Source organism: Platalea leucorodia (genome assembly GCF_965183815.1).
Source record: "Platalea leucorodia genome assembly, chromosome: 4".
NCBI classification, from domain to species: Eukaryota; Metazoa; Chordata; class Aves; order Pelecaniformes; family Threskiornithidae; genus Platalea; species Platalea leucorodia.
In genome coordinates this window covers 58,014,050-58,032,169 of record NC_138826.1, presented here as the reverse complement: position 1 = coordinate 58,032,169, position 18,120 = coordinate 58,014,050, and the positions used below count along the sequence as shown (strand labels likewise).

The 18,120-nt window shown below is 40.8% G+C and overlaps 1 protein-coding gene across 2 annotated transcripts in view; it reads right to left on the bottom strand.

The window, feature by feature from the left end:
- The window catches only part of RERG (RAS like estrogen regulated growth inhibitor), a gene marked incomplete at its 5' end in the record, with an annotated part of 106,053 nt that overhangs the window by 12,664 nt on the left and 75,269 nt on the right, over window positions 1–18,120 (bottom strand). The window contains one exon of one of the 2 annotated variants that reach the window (XM_082308502.1): window positions 2,589–2,645. The exons of the other annotated variant lie outside the window; for it this stretch is intronic. Coding sequence (XP_082164628.1) covers window positions 2,589–2,645 — 57 coding nt within the window. The remainder of the gene's footprint in view (window positions 1–2,588; window positions 2,646–18,120) is intronic. 2 annotated transcript variants of the gene reach the window in all.

The following is an 18,120-nucleotide window of genomic DNA, read 5'->3' as shown; positions in this document are numbered from 1 at the left end:
GTACAGCAGTATATCCAGATGCTGCTAAAAATATGATCCTTCATTTTCTGCTGGCAGGTTAGAGTAGTGAAGAATATTTATAAGGTGTGTTTTTTCCTTTCCAGTTAAAAAGTGCCACCCTTGAATTAAGATGACAACGTTTTTTACCCTGATGCTTAGTTTAGGATAATGTTGAATTTCCATCAGGCCTTGGTGAAAGCTCTCCTAAAAATCTGAATTATCTGGGGATTCCTTGCATCAGAGGGCTAATGAGTGGCTGAAAACTTGACATAAGAAATAAACTACAAATATGACATTTTTGTCACAGCCCCAGTGATTATTGGCAAAACCTCCTGTTGCTTAGTAGCTAGATAATTTGCATCTGTTGTACTCCTGCCTTTTTGAAATTACTGGACAAAGCTGCTTATTCTCCCTGTAGGGCAAATGGGTCTAACTGACAGAACTTAAACTTTTTATATTGGTGGAATATGTAGATATCGCTCTTTCCACCCAACTGCCAGTCCATGACTGCTAAGAAGAAATGAATCTATTCTGCTGAAATTTCTGAGTAAATTCAGCGGACACTAAACCACTGCAGGATGATCATGATAAAGACAGAAATGCATTCTTTCAAGTACTGTTTCTCAAAGCTTTTAGAGGTATAGTCCCTTTCTGATTGATCTCTGAAGGCCTGAATAGTGGTTAGAATTTCAGGAGATTTTTTTTTTTCCCCCCTAACACTTCAGAGCCCCCTTTGAATCCCATTGTGATCCATCGTTTGAAAAAAGAATACTTTAAAAAGCCATCTCTGGTGGGCAGCTTCCACCAGAGATTACTGTAATTAAGAAATAACTTATTGGCAATAGTTTATTAGTTTTTGAATGTCTCAAACCTTTTCCTCTGAGCAACTTAAAGCACTTAGCTTTGCAATAACTGTAACGTATAATTTAAGGTGTTATCCTCTAAACTGAATGAGAACATAGAATTTAGTAAGTCAGAAGAGATTTATTTTTTGTTTTGTTGAGATAGGACTGTTGTCTGCATGAAAGGTTTCCACGTTGCAAACAGAAGACGATTAGATTCCTGAGGGGCATGGTTAATTGGCAGTTGTATTCATTTGCAAAACAAAGACAAATGTCAAGTCTTGTACATCAAAAAGGGCATGGGCCCTTCATAATGGCGCAAAAAATAATAAAACTTGCAGCTTGCTAATAAGTTAGTTTGTGTGCTTAAAAAAGGCAACAAGGATACTTTTGCATGCAGTGCCCCTGTAAGAAATTCATGAACTTGGACTATACTGATACAAAACACTTTATATACTTCTATTGTCAAGTTCTAAAAATGATGTATTAGTGATAGAGATGTGAAGTACTAATAATACTAATAGAATATTATACTGAACATCCCACTGTGCAGTACAAGGCAAGTGACATACAATTCACTGATAATATATTGATATTAGTAGATAAAAGAATGTATTCAAGTTCAGGTTGTTCTGAGAATTATTTTCCCAATATGAGATTTCTGATATCTGTCATTTCTTCATCTTACCAGACAAAAATACTTAGTACAATACTGGACACTTTGCTTTATTGAAAGGGTTGCCTGGGTTTTGCAACAAAGTGTATTAAACTTTTGTCTTTGTTTCTGCTATGCAAGTTTTATGGTGTTCTCTATTTCTTTAGTGAGACTTCTTAGAACCTTAACAAAGAAATAGGTATTTAACTATACAATCTGTATTTGAAGCCTCCAAAGAAAGGTTAGGAAGGAGATGGCAACAGATTATAGGAGAAAAGGAAATTTCCCAGCCCCTTACTTCATATGTGAATCACTTAGTCCTGAGGTATTGAAGGTGCTTTCTAAGATGTTAATGCCTCATCTCAGACTTCTTGGCCTGGATTTCCTCTAGTCCAGAGCATGTAAATATTTGCTAACTTAGGAAATACTAAGAAATTGGACCTTGGCCCAAATTTTCAAGTGAGGCCTCTAATTCAGAGCAACCATTTGACAGGTTTTTTGGAGATATCTGTGCCAGCTTCTCAAAAGTGCCAGACCCAAAACAGCTAAGTAGGAGCAACTGAGGATACATGTCCCTTTTGATGACTGGTGTCCCTATCTGGTCACCCAAAAAGTGAGACACAATGTATGTTTGAAAGTGAGGACAAAAAACTTACCTAAGGGTAGGCAGACTGACTGTAAGTACCTACAATTTTTTTTCCCTTTAATTTTTGCGATCTGTATCGCAGCCATCTTATTCTCTAGCAGCTGATGTTTGGGTTATCCAAAAGCAGAAAACTCATTGCACACTAAGTAATTTTCAGAGTGAAATACTAATGCAATTGCTTTCAATGGCAATATTCCCACTGACTTCTGCATGGGCAGAAATGTGCCTCATATACTAGTTCTGCTTTCGTTTGAGTGCGTTACTGCTTCTCTATTCTGCCATCTTAGGTAATAATTTGTTCCAGCTTTAAATGACCATAGAGGAGCTTTTTACAGCAAATTTAAAGGTTGACGGAGGCTTGGAATTTTAACTCTATGACTTTCCATTACTTCAGCCATGCTATTATATACAGCATACACTGTGTACAGAATAAAATGCAACCTACCTAGCGTCGGGTCATATTCCCAGATGAACCGTTTGGTCAGGAAGCGTACGACGAGAGCTGCAGGAACAAAAAGATTCCAGGTGAGATGCACGAGCCATCAACTCATCTGTTTGTTTTTTTTTTAAAGCTTTCCCAGCAAACTTTTCTGTGTGATTGAGCATGCAGCAGCTCCCCTGAACTGTGAGAAGAATTCAGCATTACTTAGTGCGGCAGTTGAGACCTTTTCTCTGTTTGTGGCTCACTTTACACTTTTGGAGGGGGGGAAAAACCAAAACTCTTTACAGCATTAATCATTTACCCATGTAACAATGCAGGACAAAGAATACCAGGAGGTAGTCTGTAACATTTTTCCACTTTGTTTCTGTCACAATAGCTTCTACCATTAAAAAGCCAAAACAACCCCATCTACAGTGCTATGAGCAGATGACCTTTGGAAAACAAAAACCAACACTATTTTGGATGCTTTAGATTTCCAGTAACCAGTGGAAAAAGGATTGCCAGTTTTTGAACCACGATGCTTTGAAGCTTCAAAACTAGGGGTGTTCAAAATAATTTAATTCTTGAAAACTTTGCCTTCAGATTTTAAACTTTGTAAGGTAAACATATAATTGGCTAAATAGCTTCCTTCTGTATTTTGGCATGCCTTCCTTGCAACAATTTATCTTACATGTTTTGTCTACTTGTCACTTGAAGCAATCGGCTACCATGTTTTAAACCAATGGTCAACAAATGCTATTAATGAATTTGCAGGAGTAGAAATAAAGCTTTAGATTTTGGAGCACTGGATAACTAGTTCTCAGTTTCAGTTTATGGGCTAAGATGTTGCTACTTATGTTCTTATATTTAATTTTTTCTATCCCTCCACCCACTCTTAAAAACAACCTATAAAGGCTTTGACAGGATATTGATTATGTTCTAACTTAAAACTAAGCAGTGCCTTGAATTTCTAGTGCTGTAAACAAAGTGTTCACCACTGCCAACTATTCAAAATCCTTTCTGCATTTCTAAAATGGAGCAAGAGATATCACTGCATTAACTATGATTGCAGTGATTTCAGCTATAGGAAAAGTTTTCCTTGTCAGCCCTACAGGATTGTTGTGTTCTTTCAGTTGTAGATGGACAGTAAAAGGTGACAGCTAAACCCAGTTCCAATCCTTTTCAAAAGTAGTCATGAGAATGCCCCACAGCCCAGATTTTTGTGCCCAAGAGTAGGACAAGGCAACACTCTGTAGAATAAATACAATTAATTAAGCTTTGCTTAATTGGAACTTACTTTTTTAAATACAATCAGAATATTAGTTTTCAGGAAGATTTAACTATGCCTCACACTTGGGAGGGGTAATAAGAAGCTGATCCTAAGGAAATGAGATCATTATATAAGAAGCAATTTTAAATTGGTGTTATTTTAAGTTTCTATTTTCCTTAGGAAATCCTATTTTTTAATCTTATTAGCCTTTGCAGAAATGCTCTCCTTGGCCCTTGGAGTCAATGTGGCAATTCTTAACCAAAGTAACTTTTCAAGTCCTAGTCCTAATGTGGATGTCATACTGCAAGAAGATCTCTGTGTAGCTTATTTTCCGTTCATGATGATGTCTACCAGGACTTTTTTCCCCATGTTTTACCTCAGCTGGAATAGTTTAAACATCTTGATGTTTCAAAGTTTGGTCACGGCTCTTCTCTAATTGCTAGTAATTGGTTCTCTAATTGCTGGTAAAATACACAGCATGTTTTTTTTTTTTTTTCTTTTTTCTTTTTTTTCTTTTTCTATTCTGACTGGGGAAGTGATGCAGGGTAAAAGTTTTCCTGGCATGTTTTCAGAAGACTCCTTACCACCTTCCTTTTGAAGAACAGATTTTAAAAATGCTTTCTCCCTCCACAGCCATACTCCGAAGGAGAAGCAGTGATGTGCTACCTGTGTTGCAGTGCCTTACCGTGAGCCTGTACCTGGATCTGGAGTCATAGAATCATAGAATCGTTAAGGTTGGAACAGACCCTTAAGATCATAGAGTCCAACCATTAACCCAACACTGCCAAGTCCACCACTAAACCATGTACTCAAGTACCACGTCTACCCATCTTTTAAATACCTCCAGGGATGGAGACTCAATCACTTCCCTGGGCAGCCTGTTCCAGTGCCTGACTAACCTTTTGGTGAAGAAGTTTTTCCTAAATATCCAACCTAAACCTCCCCTGGTGCAGCTTGAGGCTGTTTCCTCTTGTCCTATCACTTGTTACTTGGGAGAAGAGACTGACCCCCACCTTGCTACAACCTCCTTTCAGATAGTTGTAGAGAGCGATAAGGTCTCCCCTCAGCCTCCTCTTCTCCAGACTAAACAACCCCAGCTCCATCAGCTGCTCCTCATAAGACTTGTGCTCTAGACCCTTCACCAACTTCGTTGCCCTTCTTTGGACACGCTCTAGCACCTCGATGTCCTTCTTGTAGTGAAGGGCCCAAAACTGGATACAGTACTTGAGGTGTGGCCTCACCAGTGCCGAGTACAGGGCCATTATCACCTCCCTGGTCCTGCTGGCCACACTATTTCTGATACAAGCCAGGATGCCATTGGTCCTCTTGGCCACCTGAGCACACTGCTGACTCATGTTCAGCCAGCTGTCAACCAACACCCCCAGGTCCTTTTCCTCCAGGCAGCTCTCCAGCCACTCCTCCCCAAGCCTGTAGCATTGCATGGGGTTGTTGTGACCCAAGTGCAGGACCCGGCACTTAGCCTTGTTGAATCTCATACAGTTGGCCCCAGCCCAACGATCCTGCCTGTCCGGGTCCATCTGTAGGGCCTTCCTACCCTCCAGCAGATCAACACTTCCACCCAGCTTGGTGTTGTCTGCAAACTTACTGAGGGTGCACTAGATTCCCTCATCCAGATCATTGCTAACAGAGAGAGAGAAAAGGCAGAAGAGAGTGGGGGAACCTGTCTGACTATTTTCCTATTTAAACACAGTCCACTTATAGTTATGATAACCTTGTACTTGTAGATGGAAATTGCTGGAGTGAAGGCTGGCGAAGGGGACTGGAAGAAAGTCTGTCAAGCACTAATGTCTGAGACAGGTGATAGAGAGCTGCAACTCTGAGGGAGAAGAGCTGGTTTTGGAGGTGGCCCAAATGAAGGAGGTGAGGAGGCGACAAGTGATAAGAAGGAAAGGTACAACTGGACTGCAGCTGCTGAGATGAGCCTGGGAGAAGAGAGGTACAGTTACGTACATGGGATGAAATTGTACAGGCATTGAGTGCTAAAGAGGTGAAGAATCAGAGATCACAGATGTAAGCTCTGGCGAGGAGGTAGAAAGTAGGTTGTATTCATCTCCAGCAGGGAGGCCTGTATGCAGAAATAACAAATAAGCACCTATGCAGGAGGGAGCTGAAGAAAAAAAAGGAAGGGTGGGAGGTGGCTGCCATGCATAAGGCCAGATGGCAATTAGTCTCCCTCGCTGGCAGGTCTCAGCGGGGAGCACAGCAAGCCCAGCGAGTTGCTTGCTAGGCGCTGCTGGTAATAAAGTACTTGCATAAGGCTTGCTTGGGCCCGCTAAAGGGAAGAATGCATGAGATGCTCTTGATCCAGTGTCTGTCACTTTTTGCCTCATAAGGGGTGCTTAGCAGATGGGCCCCTGACATCCAGTTGAGTATTAAAACAATGTATGTGGCTTTGCTATCTGATTTGACTGAAAATAGTCAATGCGAGGAGAGCTAGGAAGGGCATCCAAGAGCTTGGGCTGTCAGTCTGGAGACCAGCTTGCTGCCTCATGCTGCCTGCCCTAGCAATGATCCCCCTAGAGCAGGGGTATTACTGTGGAGCCATTTTGTTTATGTTCAGCTCATTTACTGCCAGATTACATCACTTTTTACTAAAAATAACTTCGGCCAGCAGAATAACCACAAGTGAGGACACTTAGAGATGTAGCACTCGGACTTCTGCCGTTGGCATAAATGATGCTTCGGGCAAAGCAATGAAACTTCTCTGTGTCCTTAGCAATGCTGCATAGTAAGAGTTGAGATGGGCATTACTACTTTCTCACCTTAGCAAAGGTGTGTGCACCCTGTTTGACCTGTCAGCCTTATTTAGACATATTTAACTCTAATACTGAGCCAAAAATAACCCAACACACTAAAAAAAAAAAAATCCAAATGCTGGGTTTTGATTCAAAATAACATTGAGGTTGAGAATGTCTGAAACACATTATTTTCTGATTAAATTAGGTGACTAATTCCAATGTTCATCTTTAAAATGACCATTTCCAGTTCTTATCCTCAAAGAAGATGAAATGCATGTTGAAGCAGGCAAGATCTGGATCAATGAAGTACCTAATAGGAGTGAATTTCATGGTTCTCCACTGAGACTAGTCCAGGCTCTTCCCCGAACACTTACTGCTTGTGAAATACAAGAACTTGCAGGCTTAGAAGGAAAGAATCTCCAACAAAGTGAAATCTGGATTCCTGCTGTGTTTTTTGGAGACATGATCATTACCTAAGGGAATTGATGTAATGTCCCAGCAAAGGAAGAATAGACTCATGTCTCTTTCTGCCTTTCCTTACACCCTCACTTCCAAGTCAGCTGTTTTGTACAGGGTTTAAATTAGGGTAGAACTTGGCCCAGGACTTTCATTCACTCATGTTTAAACCTTCTGCCTTAGAAGTTATTCTTGGAGAAGAAACATGACTATCTGTCAAATACATTTGCAGTGTAACTCCACTGAAGACAATGAATTTATATTAGGAATTAACTTGGCATATAAACTGAGATTATCAACCACATAATTAATCAATTTCTTTGGGACTTGTGTGGCTGAGTCCCTTACTCAGCTTTAAAAATCTCAGTCCATATCTTTTGGAACATGTGTTTTTCTAGTGTTTTGCGTCTTGCTTTAGATCTTTGTTTGGTTTAGTAACATGTAAATGCTCTGGCTAAATTTACAATCTGCCTGAATACATATCCTCATGAATTTGTTATCGTTCCAGCTAATACAAGCTGAGCTTTTGGGAGAAGAATGGAAGCAGGGTTTTATTTGAAAAACATCCCCTTTCCCCAAAAGCTACACAGTTCAAAGTTATTCTAAGAAAAATAACAGTTCTCCGCAGTGAAATAACTGTATGATGACTCTTTTATGCCATGAGAATTTTAAGCTATAAAAATGGTCTGAAAGTAGTCCCATTATTTAACTTATCAACAAGTCCATTCCTGGTGCCATGATGATGTGTCATCAGTAAACCATACTTGGCAGGAGACACCAGAGTGGTTAAAACCAGAGGTTATAATGATCAAAAGGCACTTTCACAAATCAAGAATTTCATTTTTTTTAAAACATATATTTTTGTTAGAGAGTTCATCCCCCATTCACCCTCTCGGAGGCCCTTCATGTATTGGAATTTCATTCCCCTTGGAGCACATGGTGAGCTCCAGCCTGCAGGATGGTGGTGCCACAGGATTCTGGCACGTGATGTGCTGCCTCCTTAAACAGCTCTGTGTCCAGCTTTGGGAAGTAATGGTTTGTTTTAAAGGCACTGCCATGAGAATTTAATTTGCTCCTGAAAGTGCAGGTCGTTTGGGGGTGGGGGGTGTGGGGCAAGTATGAACTTGTAATGCAGAGTCATTTCTGATCCTGGTATGTCACGGATGTAAACATGCCGTCATTACTTCTGGCTCTACCTCTGTGGGCCTGGGTTTGACTCAGTTTTGGCAGTATCTCTGGCAATTCAGTGACGTGGGGATACGAGTGGTAGTGAGACATCAACAGAAGGGTCTCTCTGCCTTCCCTTCTCTCTTGGTTTGTTCACTGTGGTCACTTCTGATGTTGAGACCTAATGAGCTTGTAGTAAACTAGAAGGTAAATTTAATGGAGCAAAACGAGATCAGTGTGGGGAAAGGAAGAACTGTGCCAAGTATAAAAATGGTCTGTTTTACTCTGCCTTGCTGTCTCAAACCCTGACTATTTTATGCATATTTTAATCACTGTCTTAAGCAGTGAGCTGTTCAGAGAAATGACTGTGTATGCTTCTATGTTTTTTCTGTAACAGCACAGTGAGGTCCTCCACTGACTGACAATATAAATATAAAAAGTATAATATATACTTTTATATATGAATATCAAATATAAATATCAAAAGTATATATACTTTTTAATATATATGCTGTATAGCAGAATATATATAACAGTATATTTATAACAGTGTGTATATATACTGTGTAATAGTAAATACAGACTAGGATTGAATGGCTATGTGATGAAATGTGTTACTCTTGCCTTTCAAGAGTTTATGTATGTTGCTTAGTGTAATGCAAGCCTTTTTTCTTCAGTGGTAATGATGTGGGCTCCAGTTCTGTGGACCCAAATCTGAACATTAAAAATGGTTCAAAAGTCTTTTTGTTCTGGTAGGGTATATAGGGACTGGAATACCTGTCTCAAATCTCTATCTTAATCCCAACAGCAGGATCATGGACCAAACCAACATTTCATGTTCAAGTATTTCAAAAACACTAACGTACTTTCAAATGTAAAACTTAAGCACTATATATTGGATTTATCTTTACAGTAAATAATATTTTACATGCTGAATATGCACGTAGCAGGACTCCAGAGACTGCTTCAGATGCTAATTCAGTAGGTTGTTCAATTAGATGTCAATAACTGACCTTCTGACAAGTTGTTTAGAAGGGCTGTGCTACTGTGGAAGAGACAGAGACCACAGTCCTACTCATCTGTGTTTTTTAGTAGTCTTCATCAGGATATTCATCCTTTGGCCTGACCAAATGTCAGTGTAATCAGTGACATTTTTAAAATGGCTGTCACTTTTCAGTTTCTACTGCAAAGTTTTGGGGAGTATTTCTTTTGTTAGTGGCAATTTCAGTTTATCTCGGATGTAACTGCACTTTACTCCTGTGGGAAGTACCTGATTTTAGGAACTTTTGAGTGGGAAGGGTCTGGAGAAGAGTAACTTGTTTCAAGGAGCTCATCTGAAACTCTGGCAGTCCATAGCATGGCGTATTTACTAATTTCATCTCAACTGTCTTAGCAGACTGGAAGGAAGCACTGCATCAGATTATTTTGCAAGCGCTTTTTAATTGCAAGGAACAAAGTAAACAATAACTTGTGCTTTTATCAGACCACGCACATTAGTTTACTTCTGCCACCACTGAAAACGAACGTAAAAATCATTGGCTTCAGCGCAATGAAATTAATGCTTGCAGGTGCTCATGAAACAGGAAGGTGAGCCATCCATTTCCCGACTTGCACAAGGGTAATTGCTGATGTTCACACCTATCTCCAGGGTGACAGTTTACCCAGTGCTCTGCCCCCTGCATGTTTCTGCTCTCCTGCTCACCAACCAGACCATGCGTGGGCTGGCCAGGCTTAGGGGTGCTACCTGCCTGCGTATACCCAGGCACAGGGTCTTGTGGATGCTCCAGCTCTTCTGCAACATCTAGCTATGCCCAGTCCTGCTTCTGTAGGCTTGCAACTTTTGCACAAATTGAGTCTGATGTTAGGGAATTGTCAGTATCTCCCTTCACTGAGAGAGATGTCTGGCCCCCAGGTTAGAGGCAAAATTTGCCACTACTTGCAGATGAGGGAGAAAGCAATCTTGGCACAGGTGTGTTAGCAGAACGAAGGCCACTTTCCTTATTCAGTACTGAATATGGAAAATACAGGAGTTGTTTGTCAAAATCTTTGATGATAACCACATCCTAATGTTAATAGCAGAAAGTGTTTCTTGTCTTGCTTCTGGTGTGGTAATTTCACAATAAAAGAAACTCTGCATATTCATCTGGAATAGTCTACTGTGAATTTCACAAAATATACAGCATAGTAGTCATTCATCCCATTGCCACTGAAAGGGAGGATTTTTGTAGTAACGTTCTGCCCGTTGCCTTCAGTGCTCGAGGCATTTTTTTACAACGGTTGCTGCATATGGAATACAAGCAGGAGGCTTAATTTATATTACGTTATCCCATTCCATAATATATTGTTCCAATATAAGGTTGTTTATTTCACAGATCTCCTCTCATCTAAAAGATAAATGATCAGACTGGTGTGTCTAATGGTTTTGATCATTTTAGGAATGCAGTGTGTAATACCCATACTTCTACCATTTCCCCTCTCTTGACTTCATTGTATAACTTGTTATGTCGCCCCTTTGTGAAGACTAAACTTTCTGGTGTGCTATTACTAACACATATGGTTTTCCAAAACATAGTTAATGGTAACACCTCCCGATGTTTGTGTGTCTGAGTCAGAGTATATTTGTGATCAGGCTGTAGAGCAAGTCTTACAGATGAAATCACACAAATAACTTGCTTTTCTAGATGACTGACACAGGTAAGGTTTGAATTTGCATGGTGTTTTGAAAGACACTGGGCAAAGTAAAGTAGAATAGGCTTCTCAGTATAAAACTTTGACATAAACTCCACCCCCCCCATCTCAAGGTGAAAAATAAAAAATGTTTCATTTATTTGAGAAAGAATTGAAAAAAGAAAGAAAATATTTGCAGAAGAAAGAAGGGATGGAAACTTTTTTTTCTTAAAAATCCAGTACTTCATTAAGAAAATGGCAAGACGAGAGAATTTTCAGGGGGCTGTAGCTTTTTTGTATTTTTTTTCCTTACATTTCTCCCAGTGTTGGCTTTAGATGGCAGGATGATCTTCTAGTTATTGTCAAAGCATTTTTGTATGAATGATTTTTTGTTGGAAATGGCACTTTGAACAGAAAGTCCATTTTTTGGAAGGAAGCCAGTTTTTTAGATTTCTCTTTCAAAGGAAATGCCTCAACACCTCACCATTTGTTTTCAAAGAACCTGTAATTTAGGAGATGCAGATTTAAAACAAACAAACAAACAAACCCAACCTCACTAGCCTCCATTTTGTTTTTTATTCACTGCAGTGTTATTTTCTATTGCACTGGAGAAATGTGTGGGACTAAATTGTGGGGTTTTTTAACCAGATGCCACTGTTACAGGGAGATGCCAGATGCACTTTTTTGGGTGTAGCATCCACCAGCTACTCAGCTTCAGCTGATCTGTGTGTACTGAAAGGGTTCAAAGTTGACTTTTCTCTGCTTGTGCTGAGCCTGGCTAAAGGCGCAGGCAACATGAGTTACTTGAGTGGCAGTCCTGAAAGTAAGGGCTGTTTTGGAGATGCCTTGAGCTGCTCCTAGGATGGTGTGGAGCTGCTGCCTCATGCCCTGCCAGTGCAGAGGGAGGAACATGTACGAGCACAGAAAGAAGCAGTGGCCAGTGCAGTGCAGGAGTAGTGATTTTTGTTGCTCTTCTGTTTTTTTGGTGTTTTTTTTTTTGGTTTTTTTTGTTTGTTTTTTGTTTTTTCATTTGCTTTGTTTTGTTGTGGGTTTTTTGTTTTGTTTTGGTTGTTTTGGCTATTTTTTAAGGCTACCCTTCAGCTCTTGCTCTGATCCCTGCTTTCTCTCCCTTCCCATGGTCAGAAGGCAAGAGATGAATAAGAGGAACTGGAAGAAAGGGGAGGGAAGTGAAGTTGCCTTATTAGAGAAGGTCTGCATGTCCTGGGAGAGCTGTGGACCCCTTTCCCAGGGAGTAGGGTAGGGAGCACAGTCTCATGCCCACAGATGAAGAAATTTTTCCAACAAAGTGAAAAGCCAGTTCTGTGTGAGTCCTTGGTCGGGGCAGGGACTGGTCTACAAGGCCCAGCTGTTTTGCGAGAGCACCCTGGCTGCCAGCAGCAACCTGGCCATAAATTCTTACCCTTGCCTAAGGGGGAGGATGCTGGTAAGGAGCTCAGCGAACCAATTTGCCTGCTGCTGGGGCTAGTGCTTGATAGTTTTCAGGGCTGGCTGGTGTTTCACCATCCTGCTGACCACTGTTCTGGCCAGGAGCAAAATGCCTTTTTTTTTTTTTTTCTTTTCTTTTTCCTCCCATGTGGTATGTTCTGGTCTGACAAACCCATTCTGGAAAGGTGCAATGTACTCTCTTGCTGCTAGGCTGAACATTTAGTGTAACTCTAAATGCTTAAAAACAGGGTTTTATCAGGCCCTGGCAAGTCAGCCTGAATGACAGGGCAGTTAGCATACTGTGAGCAAGGCCACTGGCATTAATGCTGGATCATTGCCTGTATTTGTAACCTTCATGATGGCAAAAAGTACCTTTGTGATAGTGCCTTGCTATGCTACTGTTTCACTAAGTCTGTATAGATCAGCACAAATGGTAACTAGAAATAGCATAAAGTGTACCTTCTCTCATTTGCCTCAGAAACCCAGTGATGTAAATGGATACAGAGCTCCCTATTTCATTTTGGTAGACAGCACTGGATGTTTCTGTGTGGTCAGAGTCTGAACAGGCTATCTATCATTTTCTTCTCCTCAGCTTCACTGTAATAATTTTCTCATATTATTTTAAGTCAGTGTATACTTCATCAGATGAGACTACAGCTCACATCGAATGAAAAACAAGCTGTTCCCTGGCTTTTTCTGTGATATACTTCATTTCTTTTACGTGCACACCCTGGTTTTCTGGGTTTGGCTCCATGGAAATGTCAGATAACCTGGAAAAACTTTACATTGCAATTACAATCCAGCTGGAGTACGATATATGGGAAAATCTTGAACGACCACATGTCCTGTGCAATTTCCAGCTTTCTTTGACAACGGAGCTTAGGTGAACACTAGAAGTTCGTATCAGTCCTATTGACTGACTTGTGGCTGGCCGATCAATAGATGTATGCCTGTAAGGTGCTTGTGTCACAGGGAAATGAAGAATTGGGCAACAAAATACATTGAAAACTGACTCATGAATTTCTCATGGATTTTTCATGAATTTCTCATGGATTTTTCATTAATTTCTCATGGATTTTTCATTAATTTCTCTTTTTTAGAAGCCTGATGACATAAGCATTGATAAATGTTACATCTTTTTAATACAGTGCAGAATACAATATTTATGGGAACCCATTCTTTTCAAACTGCTATGAGCTGATTTTGCATTGCAGCTCCTTTGCTACTTGGAATTTTAAAGGCAGAAGATAAGGAATTGTTTTCTTTCTGACAGGCTCATTGCCAAGTACCTGAACCAGACACCTGGAGAAGTTCCCAGAAGAATAAATGGAGAAAGGCATGTGAGAACAGATGTATCGGACAGCAATGTACACCACAGTGGTTTTCAGGCTTGTGTGACTAGTTACTAGCAACATAGTGTATAATCTTCCAACTGCCTCTAGCATCTCATGGAAAGTGGTGGCAAATGTCCTGATGGCTGTTCTCATGTTTTATCTATGTGTTGTGTTTTGTTTGTTTGTTGTTTGTTTGTTTTTTACCCTTCCTCCTTTTCTCTGTGTTGTTAAGACATCTGCTCCTGTTACTTGCTTGCCACCTGGAATCTTGAACTTTTGTTTGTGCCAGCAATTTTTTTTACAGCAAACAGCTTTGCCATTACACATGGAGAATTAAGAGAGACAGGAGCAGAGAAGCTCTTTAAGAAAGAGACAAAGGTTATTATTTCCACAGTAGGGTTTGCGATACTGAAGAACAAGAAAAGTGAATGATAGAAAGGCTATGACCAGCAATTGAAGTAAAACATATGTTAAATGCTATGGACCAGATGCTTCTTTCTCACCGTACAAAGTATGTTGCAAAGTGGAGAAATGATTAGCTGAAGAAGAAAGCTCAGTCTGAATAAAGGTTTCCTAACATGCTGGAGAGATGCTCATTTCTAGAGGCAAAAAAATGACCCTAAGAGATGGGACTGGTAGTCACCTAATGGTATCTACCAGCATCACCTGCAGCATCACCTCTTTTCTTTTGTGGAGCAGGGTGGAAGAGCAGGTGTGGGTGGAGAGCCACTTTTCATAAATCACTAGTGACCAAAACCTGTTTAAATCTGAAGCCTAACTGGTGATCTGCCTGATCTCATACCAGTGCTCATCCCATACCATTGCTATCTGTAGGAAGATTAATTCATCCCAGAACCTGGAAGTAACGATTTCCTATCAATCAGAGCTAGGACATGTGAGGATGGGCAAAGATAAACACTGCCAAGTGGTCCAGGCAGTATACTACAGTGTGGTGTGTTTGCTTCCCAGTGCTACTGACAGCATTAAATGAATTTAAACTAATTCATTGTTTTGATAAACTGCTATCATCTCCTATCTCTGGCTGCAACTACAGTTTTATGAGCACTCATTTGGTGCCTATAATAATGTAGGGGTTGTTATTATTAGCCTTCTGCTTGGAATCTGGACACACAATCCTGGGAACTGTTCAGAGTAAACTTTAAAATTATGTGTGTGTGTGGCAGGGGGAAAGCATGATCTAAATTTAAATGGTAAATTTCTGCTTTCATTTTTAATGCTTAAGGGCATTCAGCTAATAAAAATCATATGTCTTCAAACAAAATAAAAAACACAGTAGTAGATAATGGATGCTGTAAAACCTCTGACTTATCTCAAGTCTGAAACTTGGAGGATTAACATAACTTAGTTTATGATGTTCATCACAGCTGCCAGGAGACCTGGCCCTGCTTCCCCAAAGTGCAGTAGCTATAGGGAGTGGTGGTCTGCTCTCAGCTAGCTAATTAGCTATACTTAGGTAAAAGTCTGTATTAAGAAGAATCTCTGCTACATTTATTCATGCTGAATAATGAGTTGTACCCCAAAAATCTGAGGTGCTATCTGCGTGAGATTGTCTTGTCCATACAAATTACACAGATAGCAAAGATAACAAGTCATATATTCAGGACTCTTCCAGTCATTATCTCATTCAGTGGTTTATCCAGTGATGAAATTTTCTTCATTCCTTTTACATGAGGCTGCAAACACCAAGTTCCTGTTTGTTCTAGGGGGACGGTAAAGATCCCATAGCAGTTTTGCAAGCGTATTGTGTCATCTTTCCCTGCTAGGATCCTCTCTTCCACCGTGGGGTTTGGTAGGCACATGCTACTGCAGTGGATAAAATGTCAGGTGCTCAGAGATCCTTCAGGACTAAGGAAGTTTGCAATTATGATGATATTAACTTCTATTATTTTCTCAGGCCAGTGTGATAAACCTCTCATCACTGAGTTTTTCTTTTAATGCCTTTTTTTTAAAGAACACTTCCTCAGTTTCACCCCGTGATCTTTTTAGAGTGAGCAGAGAGAATATAAACAATTCCACTTTCTCTGCCAGCACTTGAATAAAGCAATATACATTTATTTTTCCTGTTACTGCCCTGCAGAGTGCTGTATACTGACTGCAGCAATCTGCGTTTGCTTAGTCGTTCACGATGACATCATATGAGCCGTGAGAAAACACAGCTCTGGGAATCTACAATTTGACAAGTAAGAAAACCTCCAATTGCTCATAATGAAGGCTGATGCAGTGGCTACGGAGCCAGTCCGAGAGGTGGATTACATTCCTTGCTTCGCCATGCTTTTTGTTTGGCTTTGCCCAGAGTAATGGCTGATTACATTTTCAAAGCTATTAGTGTGCCCAGCAGGGCAGAGAGGTAGCCAGCATGATGCCTGATTGATAGCATTTAAATGGTGTTGGTCTCTAAGGATGCCCTTCCCCAGTGTTCTCCCATCCATCTATCCCCACCAAGTATCTTCTTGTCACTCCCTATTCTGTAGCTCTCCAAGTCCACCCACCCAGTCATGCTGATTCACGTGTTTGTGGGGATGAGCTCTATGTGGAATTAATGAAATTATCCTGATTCAAAAGATGCTCTTTCCCCAAGACTCTTTTTTTTTTTTTTTTTTTTGGTTAACACTGATCATTCAACTGATCCTGAGAAAGGCATGGTGCCTCCAACAACCAAAGTGGCCAAACTGAGAGCAGAAGGTGGTCTTGTGGGAAAGGTAGGGAATGCTTTGCTGCTGGAGAAAACACACTCTACGCCTGGTGATTTCACTTACACTAGGGCATTTCTAGAAATGTATTTTGTGACATATCTTCCTCTTTCAGCCCCCAAGCAGCTTTTGAAAAATTTGGTCTTTAGTTTCTCTGCACATTCCTCAGTTTCATCTGGAACCTGGGTGTAATGGTACTGCTGCTGGATAAATGGATTAACACCGCAGACAGGCTGATGCTGACAAAGCAGAAGTGTTTTGGAAATATAAATAGTACTTTTTACTTGGATGCTGAAACAATGCTTTCACAGATGTACCTTTAAGGAAAGCATTCATTTCATTTTATTGCTTTTTAGAAGCTGGATTTTCAATGAGCTGTGTACAGACAAGAATATTCTATAACCATTGGTTCCTTACTGGTTTTGAAAAGGAAGCAAATTTACTCGGCATTTTTAACTTTCCTGATGCACGCTGACATAGCCTCCCCAGCAAATAAAGACGAGTCTTGTGGTCTCACACATTACTCTACTGCAAGTTGGGATGAACTCTTCAGCTCCAGCTGAGATCTGTGCTCACCTTTCTTACAGGAGCAAAGGTGATTTTTAAAGTAGTCTGATCCCCTCTTCATTGTTTTGGTTTCATATAGAAGAAAGGATATGGTCCTTAAGCTCCACTTACAGGTATTGTCCTGCCCTGTGGGCTTGCTGTTGAGAGGGCAGAGCACCTGGGAGGGCTGTGGCACCTCCTGCTCATCCACCTCCGGCAGATGTGATGGAGCCCCAGTAACATGGAGCCCTGGGGGGGCAATAAAAGCCACAGTGATTCTGCTCCTGCCCCCCAGCAGCATTGCTCTGTCACGCTCCTGCTCCAGGCAGGCTTAGCCACTCTATCTGCTCTACCTGTTGTCCTGGAGGATGAGCAGTCAAGGCAGTGATTCCTGCTCTCCCCGCTGTTATCGAGGTCAGAGCTGGAGGAGGAATTTTGTTATTCCTCCCCATTCTCTGAATTCTCTCCCCTTCCATTCAAGAAGAGATGAATAATTCACTACTCTAAAGGAATGAGCATGGTCTGGTTAGAAAAGGGGCATATGTTATAATCTCATTTTAATTAGATAACGTACAACATTTAAAGGTATGTCACTCATTGATACAGGAGATAAGAGGGCCAGGACCATGTGTTTGCGAAAGCAGAGAAGCAGCAGGCTCATTGCAACCTATTGTCAGATAAGCCACTGTGACAGAAAGCATCGGCTGGAAAAAAGAAAAATATTCCTGGAAATAAAGCTGACAATGAAAGGGCAGAAAACTCACATGCTGCTGAAATTATTCCTAGAGGAACATGCATCAGGAGGCTATTTTCGATTGGGCTGTTAAATTGTTCAACAGCTGGGAAGTGCCCTGCCATTGCTCAACATAGCTATATATTTCTGGGATGACTTTTGTACTGGATTCTTCCCTCCTTGAATGGAGCCTGAAGCACAACCCACTGAAGTCATCAACAGCTTTGCCTTTCTTTCTGTAGGTTGAAGCTCATGCCCCCAGGGAGTTGTTTAGGTGCGATGAGATAAGTAATGTTCTCAAATTGATACCAGCAGCAGCCCCACCCCTACAAGAAAGAAGTTAAGACTGAAATCCCTCTGCCTGCAATAGCTGGAAACAAGGAGGCTTAGGCTAAATTCCTGCATCGTAGAGAGGTCTCCTAAAGAGAAGGCTTCTCATCTCACCAATGTCTTTTGTGTGAGGGTTC